The sequence below is a fragment of the Balaenoptera ricei genome, chromosome 19, assembly GCF_028023285.1.
Source record: "Balaenoptera ricei isolate mBalRic1 chromosome 19, mBalRic1.hap2, whole genome shotgun sequence".
NCBI lineage: Eukaryota > Metazoa > Chordata > Mammalia > Artiodactyla > Balaenopteridae > Balaenoptera > Balaenoptera ricei.
In genome coordinates, this window is record NC_082657.1 from 8,400,519 (window position 1) to 8,421,413 (window position 20,895).

Sequence of the window (20,895 nt, forward strand, 5' to 3'; positions counted from 1 at the left end):
TTTGGTTGAACTTTTTCACTGCCTGCCTTCTCCACCACCAAGTTGGCCCTCCCAGGACAAGCACTTGTCTTGTTCAGCTGCACCCCTGTGCCTGGAACAGGACCTGGCACCCAGTAGGGGCTCACATATGTATGTGGACTAAGTCCTCGCAATCCCCCTCTCCACCCACCTGTCGCCCCTACCCCCGGACTCCAAACAAGTCCCCGGAGACCCGAAAGCAAAGGGGGCCGGGGGGGCGTCAGTACAGTTTTAAAAAAAAGGATCGTTTTTTAATTTACAAGAGTTCTAAATGTACAGAATTCTCCTTTAAAAAAATCGTTATACACAATAAATACAGTACAAAAAAATTTATCTTACAGTACTAGTTTTGTCTCCAAGATTTCGAAATCTGGCGTGGGTGGCTGGCGGCAGGAAGAACAGAGGGAAGACTGGCTGGGGAGGGGGTGGGAGGAAGACCCCGGTTTCCTGTTTTGGAGGTGCTCGGATTTCAGTCGAGGGACTGGAGGCTTCGCAATCTCTCGTTCTCATTCGAGCGCACACAGAGGGACATAGGACACGGAGCGGGACGCACACACATGGATGGGACACAGCTGCCCGCGGGCACAGCGCTCCCAGTTGGGGGTCCCAGGATGCAGGCTCACGCCGCCCCTCCCGTGCGTTTCCTTTCTCGGCCTGTGGGGGGCGGTGGGGAGAGGCTGAGCGCAGCTCGCAAGGACCCTGCCGGCTCTGAGCGCCCTCCACGCAGGGATCCGTGAAGCCACACGGACAGGCCCGGTACCCGGAGACGCGTGAGCAGTGGGGACAGGCAGGAAGCCCTCATCCCTGGCAAAAGCGCACGTGTCCCCCGGTGGGGGGGGGGGGGGGCGGAGTGTGCAGGAAATGGGAAGAAATAGGAAACGACACACCAGGATTACCCCCTCCTTTGGCAGGGGGACAGTTTACATTACAGCCCCTCCCCGAAATCCACGACCCCCACCCAACAACCCGGCTGAAGCAGGAGGTGGGGGACGAGGCCTTTGTGACTCAAATAACTTAGGCAAGAAAAACTCAAGGGGTCCCCGGCTCGTGTCCCCCAGGAGGCTGAGGTCGGACGCCCGGCTGCCCCCCTCCCCCCTCCCCGCGGCGTCCCTGCGGAGCGAGGGGACAGGGGAGGGAAGACCAGCCCGGTGTTATCTGTTCAACGTCCTGGCGCCGAGGCCACCGTTGTGACTGGAGGGCGGGTAGGCCTCCGGCCTGTGCAGGGGCGTCGGGGAGGCAGACGTGACCGCCGCCGGGGCGGCGTGTGGGTACGGGGGTGCGGGCGTCCGGCCGGGGGCCTGTTGGAGGTTCAGGATGCTGTCGATGGCGCTCTGGAGGTGTTCCGTGAGCGTGTCGTCCTGCGGGCTGTCGCTGGAGAAGCTGGCCTGGTCCACGTCGGGCGACTCAGACTTGCGCCGCTTGGCCGGGGGCAGCGGGGGCGCCTCCCAGCCGGGCTCCCGGCTGCCGCTGCCCTGCCCGGCGCCGGCCGCGGGGTCGGCCGGGGCGCCCTTCAGCATGCGCTGGTACAGCTCGTCCTCCACCGCCGCCAGCTCGCGGATGAGCCCGCTGGTGGCCTCGTCCACTTTGGTGGGCAGCGGGGCCGGGCTGCCACCCCGGGCTCTGCCCGCCGCCGCCCCCTCGGCCGCCCCGCCGCCCGGGGCCTCCACGTTCTCGCGGTAGGTCTTGCGGAGGGGCAGGCGGGGGCAGTGGGGGGCCGGCGCCAGCGGCTTGCGGTCGGCGGCGGCCGGCGGCGGCGGGTGGTCCACTGTGCCGTTCATCTGGCCGGTGGCGGGGGGCGGCGGCGGGGGCCGGGGCGGGGGCTCGGCCGCCTTGAGGGCGGCGGGGGGTGGCGGCGGGGTCTGGTGCACCGGGTCCAGGGCTGTGTTGTGCACGACCTTGCTGAGTCCGGCTTCCTGTTTGATCTTGAGCTTGAGGCCGATGCGGCTCCGGGCCTCATAGGTCTTGATGGGCGGGCGGTTACGGGAGGGCATCGGGCCGTCCTCGTCGGCGTCCAGAGAGGAGGCAGCGGAGGACAGGGAGGAGGAGGACGCCCGGGCCCAGCTCACGGAAGGGGAGCCGCCCGCCCCACCGTGCCGGATCACCAGTTTGGTGGGCAGGTGCAGAGGGGGTTGGGTCGGGGCCCCAGACGCCGAGGACGGTGATGGGCCGTGGCTGGGGAGCCGGTGTCCCTCGGAAGAGGCGGCGATGGGGAGCCCGAGGGAACGCGAGGAAGACACATACTCATCTGCAGGAGAAGGGGGCCAAGAAAACCCAGGGGGTTAGGGAAAGCACGAGGCGCCTGCAGAGCAGAGCTGAGAGAAGCCAGCGTACACTGAGCGCCTACTACCTGCCAGGACCGGGGCTAAGCCCTTGACTCATCAAGTCCTGAGGACATACTGCTAGGTAGGACCCTTTCCTCAATTCCCAAGTCCCCCCAGTGTGCAAGCACAGGTCAGCACCGGAGAGTGGACGCCACCTTAACTTCTGCAACCCAGGCACCTTGCTTGCTTCACCCCAGTCCTGGCTCTGCTCCCCTGCTTTTCTATCCCCCGGGGGTGGCAGGATGTTCCCTCCATCCAGGCCAGGATCGAGGAGATGAAATGGACACACGGTGATGGAGGAGGAGGAAGATGAGCTCAGCTTTCTGTGGTTTCAGAGCCGGGAGCACCCGGCAGGAAGGCGGGGCTCGGGCGCCGCCCAGTGGTGGGGTGAGGTAAGGCCACGCACCCTGCTCCCGCCCCAAGTCTAATTCGGCGGCTCTGGCACTGGGCACTACGCGGGTAGGAGTCGGGGACTCCGCCTCTCTCCCCTCTCACCAGGCTTCTCCTTGGCCAGCTGCTTGTCCAAGGCCAGCGTGGTCTTTTCCTCCTGAATGAACATTCGGTCGATCATTACCATCTCCGCTGAGGGGCTCACCCTCTGAGGGGGGAGAGGAGAGAAGATGGGCAAGTGAAGAGGTGAGGTGGGGGAGGGGACGCGAGCAACCGGCATGGATGGGAACACATTCCAAACTGTCCTTGTGATCCCACCCAGCCCCCCTCCCTCCTTCTTGCCCAGAGGGGGTGAGGGGAAAGGGCAGGGTCCCCCGGGGAGGAAGGTGACGGCCACCCTACCCGGGACTCCTCCAAGAGCAGGAGGCGGTATTTATTGAGCATGGCCTGGGTGCGTTTCAGCAGCTGCGTGGAGACCGTCTCAAACTCCTCATCCACTGTGGAGAAAGAGAAGGGGTCCGGAGGCCCAGAGGTTGGGGACCTAGGGACCCGCAGATGTGCACGGAGCTGGGCACATCCTGACCCACAGTCAAGGGCGCGTGCAGAGTTGCACTAGCATCTGCTCCTCGGCACCCTCTGCAGTCCTCGCCTCCCGCCTCCACACGCCGGGGACAGGGTGGGGAGAGTCCCAGGGGAGGCCTCACCTTTGTGGTAGTCGTTGGGGGAGGGGAGGGCACCCTGGTAGACGTGGTAGGGCAGGAGGCGATGCAGGGCGTCCTCAAAGGAGGGGAAGGCCGTCTTGTAGTCAGGGTGCAGGACGGAGCCCTGATGTTTGTGCAAATGCTCCAGGAAGCTGGGGGGTGGGGAGGACACCACACACACACACACACACACACACACACACACATACACACACACACAGAGCTGGTGGTGAGGCCAGGAGACAGCAGATCCTGGACCCTGAGCCCCAGGCCACAAGGCAGAAAACGACGGGACAGGGAAAGGAACGCTGGGGGAGTATGTGTTAACGGGTGCTGAATGTGCCTGTTCTGCCTCAGTGCATCTCTGCGGACAACCAAAGGCAGTAGGCGCTATCATTATGCCCATTTTACAGATGAGGAAACTGGGGTCCACAAAGGTGAAGTCCCTGACCCAAAGCACCTACAGCTGAGGAAGAGGCAGCGCTGGGAGTCAGAGGCCAGAGCTTGTTACTCAGCCTCCATGCAATACCGTCTCCTGCCACCTGGGGTCAGCATGTCCCCGCTCTGCCTCTGACCCAGCAGCAGGCTTGGGGAGGCCGGCAGGGAGGTTGGGCCCCTGGTTGGTTGGTTGGTTGATAAGATCCTGTTCTCTCAATGGGCTGTTTTCTAGCCCAGCACGTAAACATTATGTACGAATGTACATAATACACCAGACATAATGTCCCACCAGACATGCTTGGCTGTACCCTGTGCTCTAGACCAGCAGCCCCCACACACCACGGGGGCAGGACCTGGTCTGGCTGGTGTTTCCAGAATCTAGCACAGGACTGGGCACTGTATGAGGACACGACCAACACTCTCGGTGGAAGGAGGGCAGAAGAGAGGGACAGAACGCAGGCAAGCCGCCCATCCACCCAAACAGCCATCGGATCAGCCACGCACCAGTCTGATTACCATCCATCCATCTATTCACCCAGGCCCCCATTCATCTTCCACCCGCCCAAACGCTCATCACCCATCCCCTGATACGAAGCACTGCCTGCCCCAGGCCTGTTTGAGATGCTGGGGGTGCCGAGGTGACCAAGCCACTCCGAATCCCTCCCTCCTGAAGCCAGCAGCCTAGCTGCCTCATGAATACTCCTAATACCGCCTCACCGAATCCTCACCCATCACCCTATTATCACTACTATTCCCACCCCACTTTCTAGAGGGGGAAGCTGAGGGTCTTCAGGGAAATGGCACTGCCCAAACCACAGGGCTAATGAGAGGTGGAGGGACAGCACAGGGTGGGAAGGCACAAGGGCTGGGCACTGGACTCACCAGGCTTCTTTGCTGGGCTGAAGGATAGGTGGTTTCTTCAGGCTGCTCAACTTGCTCTCATACTGCGGGGTGGGGCGATGGGGGGGAAGGAAGAGGCCAGTGAGAGGTACTGCGACGGAGGAGCCTTCCCTTGGCAGCCTGACCCTCTCTACCCCCCAGCCCGGGACAAAGATGGGAGGGGGCTGATGTTGCCCGAGATGGGGTCCTGGTCCCAGCTGCGGGATGCTCTGCCCATTACATTCAACCTGCGGGGAAGACCTGGACTGGATCCAGGGGCGGGACACGGTGAGGAGAGGGTGAAGGGCAGGCTCGAGCCCTCGGCACCCTCCGCCTGGGTCCCCTCCAGCCCCTTATCCGGCCTGGGCCTCTGGGCCTCCGCCTGGTGTCTCCCTCCCTGCCCACCAAATGGCCCTTGAATCCCTCGTCCTTGTCTGGCATCTGGTTTGCACTGACTCTTCTCATTTTGCCTAAATCTCTCTCTTGACTTCCCTTGCTCATGCCCGGTCTTCCCTCTCAAGCTCTTTCAAATCTTGGTCTCCGCCTCGGTCTCCCCCCGACCCCGCACACGCCCTGTCTCGCCCCTCCAGTCTGGGTACCACTATCCTAGTTCTCCCCCCAACCCCCGCCCCATCTCCGCCGTCTCTGTTTGACTCAGTGTCTCACTGCCCACCCCGCCCTGCCCCTCCGTCTAGGGCCTCACCCCACCTGTCCCGAGCCCATGCAGCCCCTCCTCCTACAGTCTCAGCCTCTCACCTGCTCCAGTCCCCAGCGACCGTCTGGGTTCTCACTCAAGCCATCTCTCCTATCATCACCCTGTCATTTTGGTGTCCGGGAGGGGTCTCTGTCCAACTGTCTCGGTCTCTCGTGTGTCCCCCCCGCCCAGACCATCCTGGTGTCTCGCCCATCGCCAGGCTGTGTCTCATCTGCCCATCTCTGTCTGCCGGCCAGCATCCCCTGCCCCTCTGGCCCCCGTCCCGGTTTCCCGGTGATGTCACTCGGGCCCTAGCCCTCCACTCTGGTAGCCCCTTACCTGCAGCCCGGAGGACTTCCCTGGCCCAGATGCAGCGGCCTTGGCCACAGTCAGGGTCGGGAGGTTGCTGGCAAAGGCTTTGCTCTCGGCGGGAAGCAGAGGAGGGAGGCCTGGGGGCGAGGTGGGGCAGACAGGGCTCAGGGGTCACTGGCACGAAGGCGCACGCCTCCAAACACGCGACCCTGCACCCCTCACTCCTCTGCTTCTTTGGCCTCGGTGGCTGTGTCAGCCCTGGAGGGAGTGCCCCCCTGGAGGGACATCTGGAGAGACGGCCCTTCCTCCTCCACCTTCCCTGTTCTGGGAGGTCTGGGCGACCCCTTGGGCTCAGGCCCCCAGGCTCTGCCCTAGCCCGTCCTCCCTGGCCCTCAGCCCCCCGTCCACCCACCTTCGGGCCCCCCAGCTCTCATGCATGGGCCACCTCTCCCCTACCTGCAGTGGCCACGGGCGCCGGGGCCGGGGCATGGCTGGGGGCGGTGGAGGTCCCAGATGGGGCCTGCCCGCTGACCAGCCCGGAGGCGGTGGGGCTGCCGAGGGGCCCCAGGCTGGCGGAGGTCTGCGGGGCAGCGGGGGCACCCACAGCCTTGCTCTGGAGAATGATTCCGGACGGCACCTGAGGAGGGCGACAGGTGGCTGGGGGGCACACGCTAGGAGTGGGGGCGGCCAGGAACCAGGGCTGGGGGCGAAGACAAAGCCATGAAGTGCCAGGGGTTCCGATGGGACTGAAGGGGAGGGCGGGGCGGGCGGGGGGCCAGTCCCTGCCTCCGATTACCTGGTGAAATCTCTCGAGAAGAGCCTTCGGCTGGGGCAGCGCCGGGAAGGGAGTGGCCACCATCTGGAAGGTCCGAGGAGGCGGTGGGGGGGGCGCTGCGGGCTCGGGGACCAGGTGGAGGGTCGGAGGGGGCGTGGGGGACTTGTGGGGCCCCTGGCCAGGGGGGAACTGGAGCTGGAAGTCGGGCGGCGTGGGGGCTGGCAGCCTGGAGGACGTCTCGGAGGAGGAGGCCACGACAGAGGTGGTGGAGGCTGGGGCCAGCGGCCCCTCCAAGGGCTGGGACGGGGGTCGCAGAGGGGGCTGCGGTGGGCCTGGGGCAGTGGGGGCCGGCGTGCTCGCAGGTGGGGGCGCGCCCAGCTGGTTCTGGATGACAAAGATGCTAGGCAGAGTGGGGGGGGCCTGGGGCGGAGGGCAAGGGTGCAGGGCGGGCTCTGAGGGTGGGCGGGACAAGCTCTGGGGCTGCGAAGGTGGGCGAGAGTGGGGTCGGGAGGGCGGGCGGGAAGGGGGCCGTGGAGGGTGTGGGGAGGGCAGGTGAGGGCTGTCTCCCAGAGGGGCCTGGTGAGGTAGTGATGGGGATGAGGAGGGGCCTGGGCCCTTCAGCGGAGCCGCTGCTGGGATCTGGGCAGGGGAGGGAGGGAGAGGGGAGGGGGCGGGGGTCAGAACCAGCCTTGGCTCCCGTTGCCCCAAGACACTGGGGACCCCGGCCACTCCCACCAGAAACCCCCCCCTTCTTAGCCACCCCTAGTCCCGAAAGGACCCCACCGCCCTTCCCGCCTCTCACTTCTGAACTGCCCACCTCACCGCTCCACCCGTCCCCCCCAAGCCCTGCACACGTCCACCTACCTCATTCCCTCAACCCGTCCCCCACCTTCCCCCACACCGTCTGTCCCCAGCTCCCCCTTCCATCCGTCCCCCCCATCCCCCCACACCTCTGCCCTCCGATCTCACCCCCCTCCCCATGTGCCCCCCCCCCAAGTCCCCCCAGATGAAGGCGAGCTCTGCAGGCTTTGGGGGTAGCAGCGTAGGAAGCAGTGGCGGCGGCGGGGGCACCACACCAGCTGCCCAGCGGGTAGGCGGGGGGCCGGGGAGCACGAGCACAGCAGCAAGGGGGAGGGAGGCGGCCAGGCGGGGGCAGCGTTCCGGCCGCCGGCCCTGGCCCGACCGTCCAGCTAACCCAGGAGAACAGATGCCAGCACAGACACTGTGGCTGCGTACCGGGGCGGGGGGCTGATGGCCGAGGAGGGCACGGCTGGGGACTAGGGCATCCAGGGAGGCAGGGGTAAGGACTGAAACTGAGGGTCAGGGTCAGGCCCCTCTGGGCACCAGCCCATGAGTTACGGGTCCCCTTCTAAGTGTCCGTGGCCGCTGCCTCCGTGTGCCTGTGTGGCCGTGGCTGCACGCCTACCTGGGAGCCATGTGAGCCTGCAGGTATGCGCGTGCGTGTGTGTGCATGCATGTGCACACGCATGTGTCAGACTTGCACACGCAATCCGGGCACTAGTTCTGTAACACGTACAGTGACCTCGCCTACAACACACCTCAGCCAGAGCGCCTTAGCCCTCTGCACTCTCTTCCCTCTGAGGTCACCTCCCCAAGAACCATAACCTCGGCAGCTACTGTTGAACCAGCGAGCACCAGCCAGGTACCTGACACTGAGCTGGTGGTGCCTTTCTGCTCACTGTACCCCACCGACGGTGCACACTGATCCAGCGCGTACGGCTGGGAACTTGTACCCACTCGTGTGGTCTCTCCACGGTCCTGAGAGCTGTGATGATATTGGACCCATTTCACAGATGAGAAATTGAGGCCAGGGAGCCAAAATTACTGGTCGAGTCTCAGACAGGTGCTCATCATCTCCCTGGCTTATCTACACCACCCAATGAGTGACTTCCAAGCTGAGCAAGGAGGACTCATGCTCAGAGGGCTCAGGGGACTTTGCCCAAGGCCACCCATGGCTGCCACGCTCCAAACCTCGGGCTCTTTGCTTCAAGCCTCCAAAGTGGGCCAACTGACAATTCCGGAGTCATGGCTTGCTTTAAGCCTCCAAGCTTGGCCCTGAATAACTTCTGGCAATTCAAAGTTAAAAAACCAACTAACCTATCAACCACTCTATATGTCCCCAAAGGCTTGCCACCTCTAAGGAGGTATCAGAAGCTTGGACCTTGGCTCTCAAGGGGCTGGTGAGATTGTCACCTGGACAACCCTCTGGAAGGCGGTTTGATCTGGTGGTTTTGAAAGACCCTCGAGTTGACCTGGTAATCCCCCCCTCCAGGAATCTGTGATAAGGAGCATTCAGGCGCATGCTCACAGGGCTGGCCACTGTGGGACTATTTACAGTAGAGAAAGTAGGAGAAGAAACCCAATGGCAGCAGCAGGTGAGTAGCTAAAGTGAGTAAGGGTGAAGGGAGCCGGCCCACTCGACACCTCCCCCCCACCCCCCCAAGCACAGGCTTCTGAGGGCTTGGTGAAGTGGCAACACAGATGTGCCAGATGCTAAGTGAGATAAGGAGAATGACCCATGACACGATCACTGGACAACTGGCTAGACCGCATTATGGACACTGGATTTGATAACAGTATTGTCTCACGGCTAGATCTGCGGAATTTGATAGCTCTGCTGTGATCGAATAAGAGAATGCTCTTATTCTCAAGGGCTGAAATACTATGCTAAAATATTAAGGGGTAAAGAAGCATGATGTCTGCAATTTACTCTCAAATGAGTCAGGAAAAAAAGAATGTATACATGCCAAGAGGGCTACAGCTAAAGCGAACGCAGCCAGATATTTACAGTGGGTAAATGTGGCGGGGCAGGCAGCTTCTGAGACGGCCCCCAGCGATCCCCGCCTCCTTGGATTCAGTCTCCCACATTGTATCAGGGTTGGTCTCTGGTCAAAAGTGGCCAAAAGAACTCAGGAGAAGTGACCACACGTCACTTCCAAGATTAGGTTATATTATAAAAAAAGACTGTGGCTTCTATCCTGGGTGCTCTCTTGCTCTCTTTCTGTTGGATGAGGTACTTGGGGGAAGCCAACTGTAGAGCATGTTATGAGCTGCCCCTCGGAGAGGCCTCAGCCTCAGTTCGTCTCTACATAGGTCCTCCCTCCTGCCAGCAGTGGCACGAGTGCACCATCTTGGAAGCAGATTCTCCAGCCGGGTCAAGCCTTCATATCACCGCAGTCCTGGTTGATACCTTGACTATAATCTCCTAAGAGAGCACGAGCCAGAACCTTTCAGTTAATCTGCTTCCAATTCCTGATCCTTGGAAACTAGTGAGATAAGTTAATGTCTGTTGTTTCAAGCTGCTACATTTGGGGGGGGGTGGTAATTTGTTACACAGCAATAGACAACTAATACATCTGGTCAGAGAGTAAAGAACTCTCATGAGTATTATTCCCATGTACTAGTCTTATAAATTTGCTGTATGTTTGAAATGATTTTAAAATGAAAAGTTCAGGGAATTCCCTGGCGGTCCAGTGGTTAAGACTCCGCGCTTTCACTGCCAAGGGCATGGGTTCAATCCCTGGTCGGCGAACTAAGATCCCGCAAGCCGCATGGTGCAGCCAAAAAAAAAAAAAAAAAAAAAGAAAGAAAGAAAAGAAAAGTTTAAAAGTAACCAAAAAAGTCTAAAAATTTAAAAAAGAATCTCATCCTCATGAAAGATAAATACTCACACACTCCCCCCAAACCAAGTCAAAAACCAAATGACACACTGGGGGAAATAGTTGCAACTCATAGCCTAGACAAAGCTCATCTCTCTCACATACAAAGAGCCTCTAGAAATCACAAAGAATAACAAGCAGTGAGAAAAAAGGGGCAAAGGAGATGATCAGACAGTGCGCAGAAAAAGAAACACAAAAGGCTGAAATATTTCAAGACATGTTCAACCTCACTTGTAATAAGAGAGACGCAAATCAAAACACCCTATGGAACCACGTTCAGGCATCGCATTAGGAATAAGCCGTATGTCTCATAAAGACACCCGTGCATTGCCTTTGGGGGTCTAAACTGGCACCATTTGCTACAGCCTCAGAGGAATGCAATTCAGCAGCAGCTGTGCAAATTCTAAGTGCACCTGTGCTTTGAACCAGCAAACAGGCTTCCGGGAAGTGACCAGAGAGATACGCCTGCACATGTGGGAAATGACAGGTGGCTGAGTTGTTTACTGCAGCTCTGCGTGGAGGACCAAAGCCTGGAGGTGGTCTATCGTGCATCAGGACAGCACTTCCGGGGATGAATGCTCATCCATCCCTATCTGTACAGAGGAATACTTCTCCGCTGTAACAAAGGAACAAGGCAACTCCCCACGCGCTGCCCAAGTAAGTGGATAATGTGCTACCTGCTGGAGAGGGAGAAATGTAAACCCATATTTGCACGAGGCTGTATATGCACAGAGCTGGAAGGAGATACAAAAAATAAGTGCTGAGGCTACGGGGAAGGGCCGGGGGCCGGGAATGCAGGCACGGGGTGGGATGCTTCTCCCCGTACTTTAAAAATGCTTTTTCATGATTGAACCACGTGACTATAATACCTAATGTCAAAAACGACAAATGTTTTAAACGGATGGGAAGAAAAAAAAGCAAGGCGAAAAGGAAACGTCATACCAAAAATGTTACCAGTGGCTTCTGCATGCTGGTATTATGGGTGATTTGTTTTTCTTCTTGGTTCTTTTCTGTATTTTCTAAATTCTCTGAAGAAGCATGAAATTATTTTTATAATCTTTTTTTTTTTTTAAGCTCCCACATGAGTGGACTGTTTACGGAGAGATTCCAACTGCCCGTGAGGAGATGGGAAGATGCTCGATTGACGCAGAGAATTAGAGAGAAGTGCAGGAGGAGGAGTGCATTTTTCCGCCTGGCCAGCAGTGAGTCGGCTGCTGACCTGGGGTTGAGGAAGCTGTGGGAGAAGGCCTTCACCGGCACAGACCTCACAGAGGAGCAAACGGTTTGGTCCATAACATGCTTGGGAAGCACTTACTGTCAACCCTCTGTATCCACGGGGATTGATTCCAGGACTCCCTCGGATACCAAAATCCAAGGACGCTCAAGTCCCTTGTATAAATGGCACAGTGTTTGCATATAACCTATGCACATCCTCTCGTATATTTTAAATCATCTCTAGATTACTTATAATATCTAATACAATGTAAATGCTATGTAAATAGTTGTCTGAGCGCAGCAAATTCAATTTTGCTTTTTCTGGAATATTTTTCCCCGAGTATTTCTGATCCGCGGTTGGCTGAATCCGGGGATGCAGAACCTGTGGATATGGAGGGCCGGCTGTATACCCTCTGGTCCAGCAATTCTATTTCTAGAAATTTACCCCTACGGGTATTCTCATGCCTGTGCAAAGCCTGGCACAAGAATATGTGTGGGAGTGTGGTTTGTTACCAATTCCACGGGAAACCACCTTAACTATTCATGAATAGGGGACTGAATAAATGAAGCCTTGCGTGTCTACGTAATGAAATAAAGACATCAAAAGGGTTGGCAAACTATGGCCCAGAGGCCAGATCTGGCCTGCCACCCGCTTAGCCAACCATTTTGTATGGCCGGCAAGCTAAGAATAGTTTTTACATTTTTATATGGTTGAAAAGAAGTCAAAAGAAGAAGAATATTTTCTGACTTGGGACGTTGACAGGGGATTCAGATTTCAGTGTCTATAAATAAGGTTTTATTGGAACACGCCCATGCTCATTCATTTATCTAGAATCTAGATCTAGAGCTGCTGCTAGGCTATAATGACAGAGACTTGCAAAGCCTGAAATGTTTCCTATTGGCCCTTCATGGAAAATTCACCTGGCTTCTTTCACGCTTGCAGGACTTTCAACATGCCCGGCCCTGTTCAAGCACTTTACATACATTAACTTATTTATCCCTCACAACAGCCTATGAAGTAGATGCCGTTATCATCATCCTCATTTGACAGGTCAGGAAATTGAGGCACAGAGCGGTAAGGGACTTGGCGGAGGTCACAGAGCCTGTAAGTGGCAGGGTCGGGAGTGGAGTCCCTGGTCCTAACTTCCCCTAACAACAATTCTCCGGGACCGTGGTTTTCAAGGCACACCTAGTGCCCATCGGTAATGGCTCTCCCTTTGCTCTCGCCGTGGAGTGCTCAGCACCGGGCGGGAGCTCGTATGTGTGGCTGGGTTCCTTCCTCCATTCATTTATTTTACAAATGCTCACCAAGCATCTGCTGCAGGCTAGGCACTGTTCTGGGCGCTGGGGAGACAGCAGGACCTGAACGCACACAACTCTCTGCCTCGTGGACTTTACGTTATAGTGAAGAGTATACGTTACAGAGAGGCATTTACGTTATAGTGAAGACAGGAAACAGGGAAAACAGGCAGCCTGGTCAGAGGGTGGTCAGTGCTATGGAGAAATGCAAAGCAGGGAAGGTGGCAAGGGAGGGCCGAGAGGAGTCAGGAAGGTGACCAACTTGTCCTGGTCTGTCTGGGACCGTCTCAGTTGTAAAACTGAAAGTCCCATCTCCCGAGATCCTCCTCGGTACTGGGTAAACTGGGCTGGTTGGTCACCCAAGGAGCGAGTCTAGACAAGTACCTGCAGGGTATGCAACATTAAAGTGGCAGAGTACACATGTGCCCTGGCCTGGCTCTCAACCACAGCACTCGGAAAAAGGGCTCCTACCAGCCCCACGTTCCAGCTGAGGACGGGAGCTCGCGAGCCTCGGAGAGGGGACCGCCCTTGGCCCCAGGGACCCAGGCCCGGTCCGACCACTCTAGAAACAGTGCTTCCAACCTGAGTCTCTCATGGGCTAGGTGGCCCCTTGCCCCTCCCCTACTCCTGCCTGGTTTTCCTCTCTGGGTAGAGATGACCTGAGGACATCCTGGCCCCATGTCCCTCTGGACTGACCCATAAACACAATAGCTAAAATAATAATAATAATAGCAAATATTTATGGAATGCTTACTCTGTGCAAAGCACATATTAACTGGTTTACTTGTCCTAATAGACCTATAAAGAAACTATTATTCCCATTTTCCAGATGAGGAAATCAAGGCTCGGCAGTTACAGGGACTCGCCCAGGGTTAGCACAAGGCCTGACACATACGTAGTGCACCCCCTTCCCTAAACAACTGTTGATGGAATGAAGAAACTAGTTGCTTCAAGTCACATGGTGAGTAGCAGAGCCTGAGAATGAAATCATGGCTGTTTAAGGCCAAGGCCCAGCTGATTTCTGCCTTCCTGGACCTCGCTCATGTTACTCCCTCCTCTTCCTGCCTACCCTAATCCACCTACCCACTGGTCCTTTTCGAACGAGTACAACATCCATCCCTCCAGAATAAAAGGTGGCCCACCCTAACCTCTCAAATGCTGATGTGCTAATGACTCATATGAGACAAAGGCTAATTTCTCTAATATGTAAAGAGTTTCTACAAATCAACAAGAAAATGACCAGTACCCCAAATTTGAAAATGGCCAAGGATATGAACAGACAATTCCATAGAAAGGAAAACACAAATAGCTCTAAATCTATAAAAACCCGCCCCGCCTCATTTACCGTAAAACAAAATGCATATTAAAACAAAACAAGATACCATTTTCACCTATCTGATCGGCCAAGTTCAATATTGCTGAGGGTGGGGGCAAAAAGGCACAGATCATATATTGCTGATAATCTGTTAAACCAATTTATACTCCAGAGCAATTTGGCAATATCTGTCAAAACTACAAATACATTTGCTCTTAGACCTAGCAATTTCCTTTTAAAGCACTTATCCTACAAAGAGACATACGTACAGAGTTCTCCTTTGCAACCTTGCTCATCCACAGCTAAAGACCAAAAGTGACCTAAATTCCCAACAACAACCGGTTAAATAAATAATAGTACCTCCACACAATGGAATACTATGCAATCATGTAAAAGAATGCAGTACAGTCTCCAAGATGAACTGTTAAATGATAAAAGGTGCAGAATGCATGCAGAGTACGCTATCACTTTTGTAAAAATGGAAGGGAAGGAATCCGGTTGTCATTTTGCTTGTCTATGCCTGGGAAAGGAGTGCAAGAAACCGCCTTGGGAGGGAAAGCAGGAGAGGGGGCTTTAGATCTAGACCTCTTGGTGTCTTCCTTAAAATGTGAGCTACCTGAATATTAGTTATCCAGATAGGAAAATGATCATTCTAGGACCTAATCCATTTCCTGCTGTGTGGATCTTGTGTCCCTGACTAGGGTGTGGTCTCAAGCATCCACGGCTGTCAGGAGACCCTCGGGAAACGTCTGGGGAGCCGAGGCGAGCACCGCTTCCCAAGCCAGCGAGACAGAGAGGCAGCCAGGGAGCGAGCGGGGAGGGGGCGAGGGGCAGGGCTGGTCTGCGCTGGGACAGAGGCTGCTGGGGTTCGTCTACCTGGGGGGCCGGCGCCGGGGAGGCCTGGCTGTCGGGGGCCTGAGGGCCAAGGCCGGCTCCTTTGGTGACGGGGGTGGTCAGGGCTGGGTCTTGGGCGGGAGGCGGGGCGCTGACTATGACCGAGGCGGGCACGGAGAGGTGGGGGCCCTCTGCGGAGAGGGGCTGCTGGCTCCTCTCCTGAAACAGGCAGCCCGCACAGGGTCAGAGGCCATCCCCACGGACCCGCGGCCTCCCCACCCTGACACCCCGCCCCCACTGATGCACCAGGGGAGCGGGTGGTGGGAACCGGCTGGGGGGCACCAAGGCCAGGGCGCTGGGAGGGAGCCCCAGGGTCCAGGAGGCCGCAACCCGGGGCAGCTCCGACCCCTCAGTCCCGTGAGTCGTCTTCCAGCTCCACCCCAAGGCCCATCTCTCCTGCCCCGTCTGTCCGTCCATGTCTCAGCCCCTCTCCCTGTGTGACCCCTCTCCCACCCTCCAGCAAGTGGGCAGTCTGTCAGCCAGTCACTCTCCTTGTCTGTCTCTGTGTCAGTCAGTTGGCCCTGTCACCCTCAGGCCTCCTCCTCGGGGACCTGGAGCCGGGGGGCCATCTCCGAGACGCTCTCCTTAACCCACAGGACCCTCCCACTCGCTGCTTCAACCACACCCGGTTCCAGCTCTTGGCCCCTCTCCACACAGACCCCCTGCCCCTGCCTTTGCCCTTGCCGTCCCCTCCCCTGCCCGGTGGCCCTGGTTACCTGGGGCAGGAACATCTGCAGGGAGTCCTGAGTGAGGATGGCCGTGGCGGCGGCAGAGGGCGGCTGCCCCAGGACAATCTTCTCCGGGCTGGACGCCAGGCCTGGGCTGGGCTGGGGGGTGGAGGCCTGAGCTGGGGCGGCCTGCGGGGCGGGGCCCTGTGCGGGCTGCTGCTGTTGCTGTGCCTGCGGCTGCTGGAGGCCCAGAGGCAGCGGCGTGCTGACCGCGGGGGACGCCTGGGGCGCCGTCTGCACCGCGAGGACAGGCGCGGCCTCCCCGACGGCGGCGGCAGGGGTGGCCGGCTGCACCAGACCGTCGGGGGCGTTGAGCATAGCCACGGCGCTGGGGGGCAGAGTGACCCCCTGGAGGACGGTGGTGGCGGCGGGGCCGGTGGGTGCCGGCTGGCTCTGTGTGGGCAGGCTGCCCGCGGCCAGCGACACGGGCATCTGGAAGAGCGCTGGCTGGCCCACCTGGATGGGGGCCGCCGAGAGGATGTGGGCTGCGCTGTGGGCCCCGGAGTGGGGGGCCAGCACGGGGCCCAGGCTCAGCGGGCCCGCCAGGTTCTGGTTGGTGAGGATGGGGTTGGCAATGAGCTGTCCGCCCGCATGCGGGGCTGCGGCCGCCAGGATCTGCCCGCCCACGTTGGCCGGCAGGGCCGAGAGCGGCTGGGGGAGCTGGACTGCCGACGTGCCGGGCAGCAAGAACTGGTTCTGGCCCGGCAGCATGTGCTGGGCGGGAATGACAATGCTGCCGCCTTGGTTCAGGAGGTGCACGCTCACGGGCTTGCTCGGGGCCCCGGGGGGCTGCGGCGGGGCCGCGCCCGTGGTGGTGGCGGGCGGCTGCTTGAAGACGTTCGCCTGCAGGGCGGGCGCCGGGAAGCCCGACAGCACCACGTTCTGGCCGGCCTTGCCCGCCGCCATGAAAGTCAGGTTCTGGGGGGCCTTGGGCTGCTGCGGGAGGCCCCCTGCCTCGCCCTGGATGGTGAGCGTGGCGCCCGCGGGGCCGAACGGCTTGGGTGTCAGCTGGTAGAGCTTGGGGGGCAGCACGCCGGCAGGCTTGGGCTGGATGGGCGTGGGCGTGCGGTGCAGGATCACGTTGGGCGCCGGAACCAGTGGCGACGTGCCGAGGCCCGGGGCCACCGCCAGCGGCTGTCCCGAGGGCGCCCCGCTGGCCGCGGCCGTGGCGGCTCCCGCCCCTCCGAACACCGAGTTCCCGTTGAGCGTGGTGGCCACGGCGGCAGAGAGGTTCTTCTGGATGACCAGGCCAGCCCCCTGCGGCGAGACTCCGGCCGATGCCAGGGTCACTGGCTCTGAAGGGCCAGCTGCCGAGGCCAGATAACCGCTGACGGGCACCTGCTTGGCCAGGAGCTGGGAGGTGGGCGGGTTGAGTGCCATGACGGGCTGGCCCACCACCTGGATGGGAGCCAGGCCGAGAGTAGCCGCCGCGGCGCCCCCGGGGCTGCCGTTGGGCAGGCCCTGAAGGCCTGGGATGGGCTGCAGGGTCACGTTGCCCAGGCCCACGGGCTGCAGGAAGGGCTGGACACTGAGGGCTTTGCTGACCACGTCCTGGGGCGGCACCAGGGCCTGGTGGGTCAGCACGGTGGGCGGGGCCTGCAGCCCCAGCAGGTCAGCGCCACCCGGGAAGAGGGCCTGGGGCCCCGCGGCCACGGCGGCAGCCCCTCCGGCCCCCGCTGGGCCGGCCCCGCCATCCGCAGGCTGCAGGGTGGGCAGCTGGAAGGGGCCCAGGTCCAGCTCGGCCTCGGCTTCGAGCGTCTGCTCGGTGATGTTCGCCTCCTGCAGGCTCTGCTGGAGGATGTCACAGGGCTGGTCGGCGCCCCCGCCGCCCCCGCCGCCGCCCCCCGCCGCCGGTGAGCCCAGGATATCATCTTCCAGGAAGTCGAGGTCCACGCTAGGGGCCGGCTGGCTGGGCTCTGGGTTCAAGTGGTTGCCTGAAGCTTCTTGCACGTGGAGCTGGAGGCAGGTAAGGTGTGAAGGAGAGAGCCGAGGTTAGCAAGGGGCCGGGCTCAGGGCACCGCGGAAGCAAAGGGCACTCGGTGTCAGGGCGGCAGGGATAGGAAGAACCTTCCACCTAGAAGTGGCTGGACCCGGGTTCAAATCCCAGCTTTGCCAGGGCTGGGCTGGGCAACCCGGGGCTTGCTTAATCCAGCCTGTTTCCCCATCTGCGCAGAATGTAATAAAAACCATTTTCTAAACAGCCATACAGGCCCGTAATACTTATCTGCAATTCCAAAACCCGAAAGGCTCTGAAAACCACAAATGTTTTGATAACTTTAGGCTGTAAATCCTGAACGGAACTCAGGTGGTGCTCTGAGGGAAAGGTGTAATTCATCCATGCAACGTGACTCACCTTAAGTTCGACCACAGAAAAGTGAGTGTGTTATGTTGCATGCAGCACACACATATTCTGCGTCACCTTTCCAGTATCTGAAAAACCCTGAATTCCAAAACAAGCCTGGCCCCAAAGGTTTCAGATAGAAGAGCGTGGTTCTGTTGAAGGCAGCAGCGGCAGCAGCTACCGGATGGGAGCCTTACTTGGTGCCCAGCGCAATGTGAGACTGATTGATTGACTGATTGATTATTTGTTTGTTTGCTTGCTTGCTGCGTTGGGTTTTCGTTGCGGTGCGTGGGCTTCTCATTGCAGTGGCTTCTCCTGTTGCGGAGCACAGGCTCTAGATGGGCGGGCTCCAGCAGCTGTGGCACACAGGCTCAGCAGTTGTGGCACACGGGCCCAGCCGCTCCGCGGCATGTGGGATCTTCCCAGACCAGGGCCCAAACCCGTGTCCTCTGCATCGGCAGGCGGACTCCCAACCACTGCGCCACCAAGGAAGTCCCGAGCCTGATGTTTCTTAAATGCTTTCCGGGATGGCAATCCAGGACACGAGTGTGTAATCGATACATGCATGCATTTTTGAGCAAATATTCCACAAGTAATAATTATGCCAATGGCATGGAAAACCCACTGATACTTGACCAGGTAATGGATCAAAACCTGTACTTCGGGGGCTTCCCTGGTGGCGCAGTGGTTAAGAATCCGCCTGCCAACGCAGGGGACACGGGTTCGAGCCCTGGTCCGGGAAGATCCCAGAAGATCCCACAGGCTGCGGAGCAACTAAGCCTGTGCACCACAACTACTGAGCCTGCGCTCTAGAGCCCGCGAGCCACAACTACTGAAGCCCACGCGCCTAGAGCCCGTGCTCCGCAACAAGAGAAGCCACCGCAATGAGAAGCCCGCGCACCGCAACGAAGAGTAGGCCCCGCTCGCCGCAACTAGAGAAAGCCCACGCACAGCAACGAAGACCCTACGCAGCCAAAAATAAATAAATAAAATAAATAAAATTTAAAAAAACAACAAACAACACCTGTAGTTTGAAAGATTCTGAGTTAATCCAAGTGGAGGGCTCAGAGCAGCACCCAGCTCCCAGCTGGCACGCGAGAAACACCATCTATCGTTGTTACTGTCATTATTACTGCCCATGTTGTTGTTGTTAATAACAGCCCGGTGAGGTGGCCACTGCTCCCTCCTTGCCTCCCAGACCGGGGAAAGGGGTCACCCTGCTGCTGAGTGGAGGGCACTGCCTGGCAGGATGGGGCTCCGGCTCAGCCCCCAACCAAGGACCAGGCAGTTCTGAGTTCCTAACCGCTAAATGGCCATAACCAAACCCGCCTCCTAGGACAGTCGTGACGTTCACTGACGTCACATACAGGAGGTGCTGAGAACCTGACCAGGGACGTTATGGGTATTAAAAGAGGACGGCAGGGGTAAGAATAATGCATATTGTTACTGGTCTATAAATGTAATAACATGAACATAATGTTTATTTGTTGGGTTCTGGATTTAGTCATTTATATTATGCCAGATAAATTATTTGGAATGTTACTATGGTTGTTGTGAGGACTAAATGAAAATTACTGTAAAGGGCCCGGCATATGAGGCATATGATAGGTATTCGGTAACTGATAGTTATGTTGATGAAGAGGGAGGAGGGGGGAGCGGGAGGGAGAGAGAAGAGGGGAGAGGAGGAAAAAGGAGGGGGAGGGATGGGGAGCGAAGCGGGGAGGGGAGAGGCCACAGAAGAGGAAGAAGAGGGAGGGATGACTGGCATTGAGTAATGGGCCCGGCACACAGTAGGTGCTCAATAAAAGTCCACTGTGTTCCCTGCTCTGGGCTTTGCTCATCACCCCTGCCTTCATCTTCCAGGTGGGGACTGAGGTCCACAACAGTCGATCCCCTTCCCCCAGGTCACACACCCCACGGCTGAGCCGGGACAGGACCCCCAAGCCTCCCGCACTGCTCCTCAGGAGAACCACCCCGTCCTGCCCGCCGTGAACTCCAGAGCCAGCCTCTGCCTCTGTACCAGCTCTGTAGCAGCTGACCTCCAAGGCCAGGGACTCAGGACCGCACCTCCCTCTCTGAGGGGCCTGAGGGCACAGCTGGGGGTCCAGCAGCTCCGGCCTCACCTCCACCCCACACTGCTCCTCAGTGACTGCCCCCTGCCCCGCTCCCGGCAAAGTGCCTCAGGGGACGAGTGTGACCCCGTCTCCCCTCCCCCACTGGCTGCCACCACAGGCGACTTGTGTGATGCCTGGAGCCCACGGCCCTCCCCAAGCCCCCCGGGCCACTTACCCCAGGACCTTCATAGAAGGCACTTTGGGCCTCCCCGGGATTATCCAGGAGGTCATCACTGTCAAGCTGCAACAAGACCCGCCCCCACCCAAGGTCAAAGGTCAGCTGGGCAGTGGGCCGGCCCACCTCTAGAACAAAAACCAATTTAGGGTTACATGGGACAAAAAGACAAAGACGAGGTGGGGGGGTTGGGGGGGCAGATTCGAGGGGTACAGGAAACTCCGCCTCCAGAAAAGACGCCCCAAAGAAAGGGGCTTGGCTGCAAGACTAAAACGTGAGGCAACCCCAGCACTGAGTCCCAGGCTCTCCCGACACGCCTGCCTTGACCTCTAGAATCCTGCCTCCGTGGCTTTGCTCAGGCGTCTTTGGTAACACATCTGGCAGGGCCTGTCACATTTGTCACCTCCTCCCGACAACTGTCCGTCCCTTCCTACTAAGTCACTCCTTCCACTGCCCAGCCCAAGCACCCGGCACACCCTGCCACCTGGGCGCCTAATGTGCGTGCTGTTCCCGTGTCTGGGAGCACAGGGACCTGTCTCGTTCCCGTAGACATGGGCAACGCCTAGAACAGGCCCTGAGCGCCCAATGAATGTCTGTCCACAGCCA

General features: G+C 58.8%; 1 protein-coding gene across 6 annotated transcripts in view; it reads right to left on the bottom strand.

The window, feature by feature from the left end:
- Window positions 1–242: 242 nt before the first annotated feature.
- BICRA (BRD4 interacting chromatin remodeling complex associated protein) overlaps window positions 243–20,895 on the bottom strand; it is a 77,588-nt gene continuing 56,935 nt past the window's right edge. For 4 of the 6 annotated variants that reach the window (XM_059906062.1, XM_059906061.1, XM_059906066.1 and 1 more), the window contains exons 5-15: window positions 20,290–20,355; window positions 15,648–17,615; window positions 14,914–15,090; window positions 6,550–7,167; window positions 6,210–6,390; window positions 5,781–5,890; window positions 4,751–4,812; window positions 3,434–3,582; window positions 3,132–3,226; window positions 2,835–2,937; window positions 243–2,263 (exon numbers count right to left, since the gene is read on the bottom strand). In XM_059906062.1, the coding sequence (XP_059762045.1) occupies window positions 1,170–2,263; window positions 2,835–2,937; window positions 3,132–3,226; window positions 3,434–3,582; window positions 4,751–4,812; window positions 5,781–5,890; window positions 6,210–6,390; window positions 6,550–7,167; window positions 14,914–15,090; window positions 15,648–17,615; window positions 20,290–20,355 (4,623 nt within the window). In that variant the 3' untranslated portion in view covers window positions 243–1,169. The remainder of the gene's footprint in view (window positions 2,264–2,834; window positions 2,938–3,131; window positions 3,227–3,433; window positions 3,583–4,750; window positions 4,813–5,780; window positions 5,891–6,209; window positions 6,391–6,549; window positions 7,168–14,913; window positions 15,091–15,647; window positions 17,616–20,289; window positions 20,356–20,895) is intronic. The other 2 variants (XM_059906067.1, XM_059906068.1) reach the window with 2 other exon arrangements.